We start from the raw sequence: 13140 nt of genomic DNA on the forward strand, positions 1-13140 counted from the left end.
TTTTCTTTGTTTGGATGAGCCCTGGGTACACTTATGGGTAGTGGGCACGCTAGAGCCTCCAACGGTGGGAACAGTGCTGTCTTTTCCCAGTACCGCACCACCCGTGTTTTGGATGGGCTGGCCCCAGGTGCCTGGATTTAAAGTGGAACAGGCCATATTTCCAAATACTGGGACAGTACTTGCCCCTCCTACAGCTGCAGCCATGTTGTATTGAGATGGACCAAAAAGAGGAGCGGAAGTGGTGCTGGGTGCCCCCTTCTGTCCTGCCCCATAGTTGAGTGCTCCAGATGCCTGTGAGTGAGCGGGACCTGGGACGGACACCCCAAATCCAAAGCTCCCACCGTCCATGGGGGCTGCAGTTCCCATAAACACAGGTAGGCCCGGAATAGTAGGTATAAGCAGTGAGCTACTGACCCCAGCACTGGGCATCCCAGTGGCAACTGCAGAGCCAGTAGTGGTAGATACAGCCATAGGGAGAACACCTGTCACGTAACCAAAGGCCGTCTGGTAGTTGACAGTAGAGCCAAATGCAGAGCCTGCAAGACCTGCTTGCATTATGCTACCTTTGGGTAGCTGGGCTACAGGAGCGGTTGGGCCTATAGCTTGTGTTGGGGCTACTGGGTTTCCCAACAGGTAGGAATTGCCAGCCTGCTGCCCATTCTGGTTCCCAAATGTGGGCTGAGAGGTAATTCCTGGGGCAGAGTAGTTAGAAATTGAGGTCTGTGTGATGGCTGACTGTGCAGGTAAATGGGTAGAGTTATGGGCCACGGCAGTGCTGCTACCGGGTGGTGTGTTGTCAGAACCAGGAAGTGCATTGTAGAATGGGAACTGGCTTGTCCCGGACTGAGGGGGAGACTGAAAGATAACGGCCTGTGAAGGAGGTGTGGTATCCATAGCATCAGGGTCAGAGTGAGGGTTGCAGTTTGCAGAGGTGTTGACTACTGCAGTGGTGGTGATTCCAGAACTCACGATGGGTGAGCCAGTGGAAAATACCCACATTGTCTGATGTTGCCCAGCAAGGGTCCCATGTGTGGGCTGAGAGGTGATGATGGGGCTGAAGGGTTGATTAAGAACTGGGGTGGGCCAGGCAGCCACCAATGTTGATGGGCTGGTGGAGACTGGAACCTTTGCAGTCTGTGTCTGATTGCTACTGCAATGGCCCTGGGATAATGAAGGAGAGCTTACCCCGGGGCCTGGGGGAGATCTGAAAATGATAGCATGAAAAGGAGGAGTAGTGTCCATGTCAATGACATCCGAATCTGAAGTACCATCAGACGTCAAATTTGCAGATGACTTGGCTGTGATGGCAGAAGGAACTGCCTTTGAAGTGATAGCCTGAACAAAAACAGGGCTATCTGGGGAAGGGACTGGAAGAGGCGGAGAATCTACACACGCAGGGGTCGGGGATTCTCCTTTGCAGGAAGGCGGCTGTAATGAGGTTGAGGTGTTAGGAGGTGTGGAGTGGTCAGAAATAGGTGTTACAGCGATGACTGGATGCAGAGTGTCTCCATTCTTAAGTGGAATTTTCCCAGTGGGACTGGAACTAAGAGGAGGAGAGTTAGGATCAGTTTCCTGATCAGTATTTTCTGTTGGGGAAGATGGAGGAACAGACGGGATCGGGGGCCTGGCAGATAGGTCAGCCAAGTCAGGAGTAGGAACAGGGACTTGGAAAGTGTGAGTGGCTGGTGGCAGGGAAGACGAAGGGGCAGGTTGAGTGGCCCGGCAGCCTGCCAGGATCTCTGTTCCATCCTCCAGGATCTTATTCCTCTGACCCTCGGTATTCTTCAAGGTGCCCAGGTTTTTGTCAATAACTATGCAAGGAAGCTTAGGAGGTGGGGGCAACTCTCCTCTACCCCACTGCAGTGGTAATGGTGATGGCAGAGGCACAAAAAGCGGCATGGATATTTTCCTTTTGCAGGGCCTACTGGTGGCAGATACTGGTGGAAAAGAGTACTTTGATGAGATGCCTGAAGGCTTATCACCCTCTGTCTCCTTCCCTGGTAAGTGTGGTACGCTCTGGATAGGCTGGTTTTCAGCCACCACTTCCTTTGTTAATCTCTCCTGCAGCAAGGGGCAGCTCGGGGTTGGGTCGGAGAGCCTTACTGCATCTGTATCTGGCTTCCGAAGAGGAACAACATCGTCAGCAGGGCCATGTGAGGAGGTGACTACAGGGCCTTCAGAGGGGGAGCTCACCGGAGATATCTGAGTGTTTTCCCCCAAGCTGTCTCCCGGGGGATGGGGAGACTGGCCCACAGGTGCAGGGCTGCATTGGTGGGAACTGAGCACTCCACCGGTCTCCAGGGGCCTGGATGTCAACGGTATATCCCCACTGCTCTGGGGGGCCCTGTTCCCATCATCCTGTCCTCTGGTCTCTACAAAATCCTCCATCCCTTCTCTGGGCATTTCTTGGACCTTCTCCTCCATCCCCTTTGACCACGAAGGGGGTTGGTGATTGGATGGTACCGGCTTCACAGCCTCGACTACGGGCTCAGGTAGTGAACGCAGGACAGTCGATCTGCGCCCTGGAGGAGGGATCCTCACAGTTCTCGAGGGTCCGAACATCATGGAATTACAAGCAGATAGGACAGGTTTTTTCGGAGGGTCCCTCCAGTTCACTAAGGGGAGGAGGCCCAGAGGGGAACACATGGCCTGAGGCATCGGATACCGCCTCTTTGGCTCCACGTGAAAGCTAGCTGGTAAAGTCCCACGATGCCGCTGGCATGGCCTGTGCCCAGGGCAGGGGGCAAGTGCAGGAACAGCAGGGTGGTCCCGGCCAGGATGGGCGGCTGCACAGGCAGGAGTGACCAGCGGGCGACAACGGCCTGGCAGGCGACGGCGGCGGGGCAGGGAAAGAAACTTACGAAGCAAGTTTCCCATGTAGAGGTAGCTGTGCGCTGAACGATCGCGAGATTGGAGTGTAAAACCCGGAGAGAGCCTCCGGAGCTTCTTACTCCTCTCGAGGTCAGGCAAGCACTGAGCAATGCAGCTTGGCGCTTGTGACGTGTCCCGGGAACACGTCACAGAGAAGGGCGGCGCATGCCCAGCGCAGGAAGTGAACACGCCAGAGGGCAAAGGGCGAGGCCCCGGAGCCCCGCCCACTAGCCTCCAGCCTTGGGACTTCCTGCTGCCTTTGGGAGTTGGTTAGCACCAACATGGCCACCGCGGGGTGTACTGGGTGGGACTGTGTGGGACTGTGTGGGACTGCGGTGGCCCCCGGGCCCTTCAGCACCTGGGTGTGTGTCGCCAGCCCTTTCCCCGAGCAAGCCAAACAAGCCAAGCATGGGAGCTTCCCAACGCTGCGAGGGGATGGCCCGCTGCCTGAGGGAACTGCCCTGCTTCCCTGCGAGGCCTGGAGCCAGGCCACCAGAGTCACCTGCCAGGTGGCGGCGGTTTCAGAGCCGACTCTGAACCCTGACCCGACTAGAGGCTGCATCCCATGACCTCCCTTTCTGGCAGGCAAGTTCTTTCTTTCTTTTTAGGAATTTGGCAAAACAATAATGTAGACCACTTCTGGGGTCACAAAGATGGTAATGCCTTAGCCGGAATTCGAACCCAGCCCGAGTGATCCCAGAGCTTTTACTCTGGAGTGTGTGTTACCATTTTTTTTTTTTTTTAATTTTTATTTTTGATAGTTCTTAGGGTACTTAGCACAGTGCTGTACTTATAATGAGCACAGGCGCTGCCCAGTATGAAGTCTTCTTTTGTTCAAATTGATCAGGGACCACACTGGATTCTGATCCCAGAAGACGGAGGTCATGGACCACCAGTTGTCAGCATAGCACTATCCTACAGTCGTAATTCAGCCTTGCAGCCCCGCTTTGGTCTTTGGTCTACTTTGAAGGATCCAAATATGTAAGATTATATGTGAAGATTTTATGTAAATATATAAAGATATAGATAAATTGTGATCTACCTGAAAGGAATGCACCAGTGGATTATTCCATATGGATTAGAAGCTGGTTTCTCTGGCCTTCTAGGAATATGTCTAGTAAGGCATTTCATTCATGTCTAGAAAGCAAATACATCATTCATTGCAAGTTAATAATGGAGCTATGTAATGGGTTAAAGTAAGATCAACACAATTTGGTCATTGTGAGAATGCCAGCCAGGTTCACTCTTCACCTCACACTGTTGGCACCTAAATGGAATTCTAGAAATTCTTATGCCCAAGAGAGGAGACATACTCTTGGGTGTTTGGCAAGGGAGACATATATTATTGTCTAGGAGCCGGAAACTTCAGCATGATAAAGATTTTAAAAATCCTGTCCTATATGTGGCTTTACCTAGTTTGAACCTCGTTTCTTTGGCTTACTTCGTTGTTGTTGTTGTTGTTTTTTAAAGATTCTATTTATTTATTTGTCAGAGAGAGAGCACAAGCAGGGGGAGCAGAAGGCAGAGGGAGAAGCAGCCTCACGCTGAGCAGGGAGCCCGATGTGGGGCTTGATCCCAGGACCCTGGGATTATGACCTGAGCTGAAGGCAGACGCTTAACTGACTGAGCCACCCAGGCGCCCCTTTGGCTTACTTCACTTAAGTGTTTTCTCTCTCATGGGGCTGATGTAGGACATTAGGAATATGACATGCAGAAGTTTAAGAACCAAGAATCATATGATCAGTAAAAAAATATATACACATTATAAAGTTTTATATATATTTATTTTTTATATTTAAAATAGCATTGGACATGATTCATTTGTTACAAAATTAGTTTTAGAGCTCTGTTGATGAGATTCCTTTTACAGTATGTTAGAGCAAATTTGGACTTCCATCCCCAACAAACTTTGAGGTTGGCAGGACGCAAAAGGTCTCACTCAGACCCACATTCTCTTCGAAAAAAAGGAGAAATATTATAAGCCCTTTCTAACCTCTCTAGGAGCAGAAATGATTTACAGCTATGACATTTATCCATAATTCCTTGATATCATTTGAGAAGAGGTCAATAAGGAACAATTTCTTGATTTTGTTTGTTTGAACAAAAATAGCAAGTTTGTACAAATTTTGGGCAAAGATTTCTTATAGAAACTCTGAAAAAGGTGGTCACATCAGACATATTTGAAAACAATAAATTACAGTCATATTATTTCTTTTTTTTTTTCCCAAGAAGGAAGTATTAAACATATGATGAGTATTAGGACTTCAGGACAATAAAAGGAAATTTGGACAAGGATATCCCAGAAAAATCTACCTCTTTATTTTTCTTGTCAAATGGGAATAGGGACAAGGTGCATTTTTGAAATATAGGCCATTCTCTTACTTGTCCTTGTAAGGCAAAATAATTTAGATGGCAAGTGGTTATTCTGAGATAATATGGCTTGGCAGAAGCAAACATGTTGAGACAGAATTTGTCAAGGTAATTTTTTTAAATGATTAATTTAATCATTAATAAAAATATTTTAATAACAACAATTTATAGTTGCCAGGAAGATTACTTCTCATTTGACAATTTATAAAGCGGTAATCCCCAGTTATGGCAAATGAAGCCATGGGTGGGCAGCCTTGGATGGAATTTGTAGTAGTGACAGTGAACTATAGCTAACAACCTGTGGTTGACCACTCATTCCCTGTTGCCTTGTCTTGCTTGCCAGCAGTCTGTTGTAATTCATACAGAGTAATATGGAGGGCAGACCGAATGATCCATGGAGCTCATTAAATGAACTTTTATTCCCTAAAATAACTTTTGTCTCCTTGTTTTCAGCTCCTCTTCTCTCTTCTCTTTACTATAACCAAGACTCAGCAGAAGTAAACTGGCTTTGTGCAGCCCCTTCTCAGGGTGGTCTTTTCTTGATCATTCTATTCATCACTCCTACTTTTCACTTTTTGCCTTCTAGAAATGTATCAAAATCTTTCTGTGGCTGATGACTTCCACAATCTCTTGGCTTTGATTGGTATTAATTTTGGTATTTCTATACTTTGATTAAATATGATTTCAGAAGGAACAGAAAGTAAGTATGTTTTTCTGGTCTACCATCTAGAACTGAAAATACCTGTTGATTTTAGCATCCAGTATTCCCATAGGAAAAAAAAAAAAACCGAACCTCAGCATTCACAGATGTAACATTCAAGATTTCAACTTTTATTGAGAAATCACTAAGGATTTAAGATGTAGTAATTTCTAATGGGAAAATAATATCTATCTCATGGAGTTGATTTGAGGATTAAATGAGATAATGACATGAAAATGTAAAGGTTAAAGTTTTATAAAAATTTTTTATTTTTTATTTTTTGCTATTTCACTTTGAAAGTTGTTTATGACATTGCTTATGTGAGAAAATGCCTTCTGGTTTACTGTTTTGAAAAACAGACTATTTTTCAATAGATCAATGGAAATGACATTATTTTTGAAGGTTAGGGGTAAAAACACAAATGTTCCTTGACACCTGTATAACTTTATAATATTTTCAGCAAGTAATTTACTCATGTATTCCTCCTTCCAGTTTTGTCAGGGACCTACTACCAGCCAGCTTTGTATCAGGTACTGGAAAACATTTTTCAAGTTTTAAATATTTTAGGCTTTGTGGGCCATGTACAGTTTCTGTAGCCTCTTACTCTCCTTCTTCAGCAACCTTTCAAAATGTAAGAACCATTATTATCTCATAGATCATACAAAAACAGGCTAAGACCCCGATTTGACCTGTGAGCCATTATTCACTAATCCCTGCTCTACATCTTCACGGAGTAGAAGGTACATCTCTTTGAGTAATTCACTTCTTTTTTTTTTTTTTTTTTAATATTTTATTTATTTGAGAGAGTGAGAAAGAGCACAAGCAGGGGAAGGGCAGAGGGAGAGGGAGAAGCAGACTCCCCGCTGAGCAGGGCAGGGCTCCATCCCAGGACCCTGGAATCAAGACCTGAGCCAAAGGCAGATGCTTAACCAACTGAGCCACCCAGATGCTCCAATAATTCACTTCTTTAAACCAATCTTTGGTCTTCCTGATCTTGTCTTTACTCGCCTTCAGCCTCTAATATGGCATCCAGAGAGCTTCTGTTAAAACATAGTTCAGATCATATCACTTAAATCTCTTTAGCTGCTCACTCAAGACAAAAACGAAATCCTCAAAATTCCTCTACAGCCTTAGCAATCTAGGCCTCCAACTTCCTTTCTGAGTTCTTCCTTCTCCTCTCCACTTTGCTCACTCTGTCCTCCACACACTGACATTCTTTCTGTTCCTTGACTATTCCAAGTACACCCTTGCCTCTGCTTTCCATCTGACTGTTGCCTCTGCTTGTAACATTCAGTCTCCAAATATGTACATTGCTGTCTCCCACATTCACTTTATGTTCTTTCTTAAATTTCATCATCCCCAGTGGCAACTGGGTGGCTCAGTTGGTTAGGCATCTGACTTTTGGTTTCAACTCAGGTCATGATCTCAGGGTCGTGAGATCCAGCTCCTCATCAAGCTCCTGCTCAGTGGTCTACTTGCCCCTCTCCCTCCCCCACTCTTGCATGCACTCTCTCTCAAATAAATAAAATGATTAAAAAAAAAAAAAGAACCCAAAAAGCTTTAAAACATTTTTTATCTTCCCCATAAAGCCTTCGTTTATCACTTAATTGCAAATTGCAACCTCTTCCCATCAACTAACAATGTTCATCTCCCTTCCCTGCTTTCTAGTTCCCTTTAGCACTTACCTGACATGCTAGTTATTTTATCCATTTATTTAATTCTTATTTATATGTTTGTACTTAAGTTTATATATTTGCTTCTTTATTTTTACCTCCCCCCCCCACTAGAGAGAGGGGATATTCATCTGTGTTGTTCACTACTATATTCCCTAACCATATCTATAAAACATACTGAAGAACAGTGCCTGAAATCTGGTAAAGGATCAATAAATTTTCTTGACTGAATGAATAATTGTGTGCATAAATTAATGAACAAATCTCCAGGGTTTCTGAATTGAGGATTGATGCTAAGAGGAAGGTTGGGACAAGGTACTGCAAGAAGCAGTATTTGTAGTTCTCTGACAACTAACCTAATACATAGGTTTTTGTTAATTTAAGTAAGTTTAATGGAAGCACTGGGAACTAGTTTGGCGACACACATCATCTAGATTTTTATAGTGCATTGGTAGAGTTATTTTTCAAGTGTGTACAAATAACAGTGAAAATACATGCGTTCATATTTACCTCTATTACTTTAATACTTTATAAGAGACCCTCAAAGTAGGGATAGCAAGTATTAATATCCTTCCTTTATGATGCTTCCTTTATGATGAACTTACTTTGCTCAAGGTTACATAATAATTTAGTTGTAAATGTCAAACTAGACTCAGAGTTTTTGAGTGGATCCTCCCTAGAAACCCATGACATTAATAAGACCCACAAAAATTCATTCAGCATCCAGTGATGCCCACACTACAGACTTATTTATGGGCCATCCATTTTAATGAAGAAGTGAATTAGCTTATACAAGCAAAAGTATATTGTTTTGTCCTCCGTTAATATTAGTAATGGAAAAAGTAGGCTCTAACACGTTTAGGATGGGTTGAGACCATCATATCTGTATTATAGGCATGTGGATGTTTAGCCAGGGTGTCTTCCTCTGCCGCTCAGAATTCCCATAGTATATAGTGACATGTATTGAAACAGATAAGGGGCTTTGGGGTAATTGGAAGTCCTTCAGCATGATTTTTCCAGAAGCCTTACCTATAAAATGAAAATAGTTGGTTTGGACACTTGTAGCTATGAAGAATTTGTTTGGACCTTAATTTTCATGGTAAATGAAATGAGCTTATTTTCTATCTGCCGCCTCCCATATATCTTTCTCCAGCCTCTTGCTTGGAAAAACTTAGAAATTCAAAATCAAGATAAAAAATAAATGACAACATAAATGATACCTGGGATATTTTGTTAGCTTATATGAGCATGCAGAATTAAATATGATCTAGGTCAAATGTTTATTTTAGTTTAATGTTGTATATTGGGGTGGAACCTCCAAGATACCAGGAAATGGGAATTCACCTAACCTGTTTGGAACTACAGCCCATACATACCTTCAGTTACCAATTCTGCTCTGTCTATAGAAAGATCTTCAGGTACCACTGTTTTCTATGTACCTAGTATATATCTCATTTAGTTTTAAGAATTTTCCAGATACTTCTTAATGTGCAGTGCTCCAATTCCAGTCTTGCCAAGTCCTGCACCAGCTACGTAGAATGGAGGACTTTTCTTTCTCTGTATTATTCAGAACCCAATAAAAGAATAATGGAGTGGGATGGCCGATAACATGGTTCTCGTTCCAGATGTGCCATAAAATAATTGTGTCCCTTTGGGAAACTCGTAGTTATTTTGGGCCCCTTTCCTTTTCTTTATTTTGAAAGAGTTGTGCTAGATGATTCAAGATGGCATGTGCATTCTTTGAGTAATATTTTAGATGCTACCAGTATTCTAAACAAATGAAGACAACTACACATGAAGCTGTGCAACACGTTTTTAGAGCTGCCTCAGTTTTACAAATGATAAGATGACAGAACACAGCAGAAGTAGATGATTTAACCAGAGGCTCCAAAGTAGATGGAACTAAACCACCAGTCTCTTTTTTTTCTGAAGCTCATTTAGCCAAAATATAGGCTTCTGAATATTAAGCTGTGAAGCATATTATCAGTATGTTTAAGAGAGGCTATTCTTTTTTTTTTTTTTTTTAAAGATTTTATTTATTTATTTGACAGAGACAGAGACAGTGAGAGCAGGAACACAAGCATGGGGAGTGGGAGAGGGAGAAGCAGGCTTCCCACTGAGCAGGGAGCTCGATGCGGGGCTCGATCCCAGGACCCTGGGATCATGACCTGAGCCGAAGGCAGCCGCTTAACGACTGAGCCACCCAGGCGCCCCAAGAGAGGCTATTCTTATGGGATTTCCAATTAATGGCAGGAAGTTTTGAAATTCTCACACGGTCATCTGATCCTGTAAGATTTACAGTTCTGTTTTCATGTCAAACAAGTCCTATCAGTGCCACATAATCATCTAAATTTCTGGTTGCTTCTCTGAACTAAAATACTGAACCTCTTGAGGTTTTCTTCTTGCTGTCTGAAATTTATGCCAGATAAGCCTTTTTTAGAGAGTACATTCAGGTTTCTATATTTCATGTTAAGAAAGACATTCAGTGAGTCAGTGTGGGGGTTAAGCTCACCTTCTCAGAGTGATATTGAGCTCCTGATAAAATATAATCATTATTAGACAAATTTCCTCAAAATAGAAAAGTAGTTATCTCAGATTTCTAATACCAAATAAGTATTTTTACGTTTTACTATAATACATGTATTTATTGTACCTACTAGGTATGATATATACATATAATGGAATATTATTCAGCCTTAAAAAGTAATGACATTCTGATACATGCTACAACATGGATGAACCTTGAAAACATTATGCTAAGTGAAGTAAGCCAGTTACAAAAGGGCAAGTATATGATTCCACCTAGCTGAGATATTTAGAATAGGCAAATTCATAGAAACAGAAAGTAGAATAGTGGTTTCTAGGAGTTGGGCTGAGGGGGTATTGGGGGGTTGTTGTTTTTATGGGTATAGAGTTTCACTTTGGGTTGATAAAGTTCTGGAGATGGATGGTGGTGATGGTTATACAACATTGTGAATGCACTTAATGCCACTGAATTGTATATTTAAAATTTTATGTGTATTTTGCCACCATAAAAGAAAGACTAAATGTGTGATTGAAGCACAGTTTTTATATACAACACAAAAAGTGTGATCCATGAAAGAAGAAAAATTGATAATGTGGACCATTAAATTTTAAAATGTCCATTCTGTGAAAGACAGTGTTCAAAGAATGGAAAGGCAAGCCCCTGGCTAGGAGAATATATTTTCAAAACATGTATCTAAAGAAGGATATGCATGCAGAATATTCAAAGAAGTAGTAAAAAAAACAAAAACAAAACTTCACAATAAGAACATAAACTCCTCAAATTAATTAAAATGAATAAGGCAACATGAGTAGACACCTTAATGGATAGTATATATAAATGAGAAATAAGTATATATAAATTGCTCAACATTGGTGAATTATTGGAAAATGATATGCATTGTGCATTAGAGAAAAATAAAACACCAATGGGATACTCCACTCATCTAGTGAAATGGCTTGAATACCAAAAACTGACAATACCACTTGCTGGTAAGGATGTGGGACAACAGGGAATCCTATTCATTGCTGACTAGGAATTCAAAGGGTACAACCTCTTGAGAAGACATCTTGCCAGAAAAAAAAAAATTAAAAATAAAAACAATAAAGTAAAATTTTACATTATGTATATTTTACCGTAATAAAATAAAGGTTAAATGTGTGATTGAAACTAAAGCAAAAAACTTCAAGAAAAGAAGACATGGAAGGATGACAAAGACAAAGATAATAAACCATTTCTTAATGACCGAACAACTGTTAACACTAAGATGTCAGAACCAACAAATTGTGAATAATAACTGAAAGCCAGATCCTCAGATAATTTAATCCTTGAGAAAGGACCATGGAAATAGAAGGATAAGATAACTCAGAGCCATCACCAAATTAATTCCAATAGACTTGATCACTGAAACAGCATTACTATCTTGTAACTTTTTTTTTTAAACATTTTATTTATTTATTTGACAGAGAGCAGGAGAGCACAAGCAGTGGGAGAGGCAGAGAGAGAGGGAGAAGCAGGGCCCCCGCAGAGCAGGGAGCCCGATGTGGGGCTCGATCCCAGGGCCCTGGGATCATGACCTGAGTCGAAGGCAGACGCTTAACTGACTGAGCCACCCAGGCACCTCTCTTGTAACTTTTAAAAACTCTTTGTACATTGTTATATGGATAAGAACATTTTAAGCAAAATGTTGAGATTACCATTGTTCGTACCTTCCTATTCTCATTGCCAAATTTGAATTCATCATCAAACACACTGGGTTCTGCTTCTTGAATATCTTTTAATTTGTTCTCTGGTTTTTATGGCAGGTCCTTAATATTTCTTGCAGGAGTTACTAATTCTGTTTTCTTCTCCCTTGAATGAGTCCTCAAAGTTTCCATTAAAGTAGTCTTGCAAAAATGCAGATGTGATCTATCAGTTGAGTCATTGTTCAGTGGCTTTCTGTTTACAGAGATTCATGATGCCCAATTTATGTAATCGTTATTCCTGCTACTCCACACTTCACTTTCCTGGATTATGTGAATAGTTCAGTATATTGGATTATGCTTTTCCATCCTCCAAGAAGTCCTTTCTCCCTGTTGTGCACCTGGAAAAACCCACTGCATTTTTCAAAACTCAATTTACACGGTATTTTTATTGTGAAGTCCTTTTAGTGTTGTGATCACACTCTCCTTGCTACCATTGCACTTTTGCATGCCTGGTTATTGCATTGGCTACACTGTATTTTAATTGTATTTTTTACATATCTCTGTCTTCTCCTAGGCAACATTGCTTGAGAACAGGGACTGACTTTTTTCATCTGTTGATATTGCCTTAGCATGTTACTTGGTGTACGGTGGCTAGCCATAAAAATCAGATTTCAGTAAATGAAAAGTAGTTATATACATATTACTTATTATCATTTTACAGATATAACAGAAAAAAATGTGAATGTTGCTGCTTGAAAGTTCACCTTTAGTAAATGGTGGTGGTACTTGACTCCACTTAACAATGATTTTTTCCACTATTTTATGCATTCCTACCTTATGTCTCTTGTTTATTTTTATGTATGTCTTTATGACTAATCCAGGAAAAACAGATGTGGGGGTGGAGGTAGGCCACAGGCCATATTTGCTGGAACAGTAAAGAAATGGTATGTATTTTTGGTAAGAAAGTCCTGAAGCATACAGGTCTACATTCTCCCTCTGAGTCATGTAGAGGGATCTGCTTCCAGAGGTTTTATTAGCAGCTAATCAGGATGTTTTTGCAGAAGCCTCCTGATTAGCTCTTAGAGTACTAAGAGTAAATCAGGGTTAAAGTAGTTTCTGATTTGTTTTACATTGTAAATGTGTTTTTGTTTTTTTTTAAATGCTGGGGTGGGTGTGGGGAGTACCAAATGTTCCTCCCCCACTTCTGATAATTTAGTCATGTCAAGAGAGCTCCTTAGATACTTTAAGCTCTGCTTCTTTATTTACTGTGCCTCTAGGGTGGTCAAATGATGTATATAGAAAGTTTAGGAAGAATTA

At 41.7% G+C, this 13140-nt stretch overlaps 1 protein-coding gene across 1 annotated transcript in view; it reads right to left on the minus strand.

The window, feature by feature from the left end:
- LOC116646656 (nuclear pore-associated protein 1-like) overlaps positions 1-2877 on the minus strand; it is a 3468-nt gene extending 591 nt beyond the window's left edge. Inside the window, exon 1 of the mRNA XM_032427490.1 lies at positions 94-2877. Within this exon, the coding sequence (XP_032283381.1) occupies positions 94-2877 (2784 nt within the window). The remainder of the gene's footprint in view (positions 1-93) is intronic.
- Positions 2878-13140: the final 10263 nt, after the last annotated feature.

This window comes from Phoca vitulina, unplaced genomic scaffold (genome assembly GCF_004348235.1).
Source record: "Phoca vitulina isolate PV1807 unplaced genomic scaffold, GSC_HSeal_1.0 scaffold37, whole genome shotgun sequence".
Classification (NCBI taxonomy): domain Eukaryota; kingdom Metazoa; phylum Chordata; class Mammalia; order Carnivora; family Phocidae; genus Phoca; species Phoca vitulina.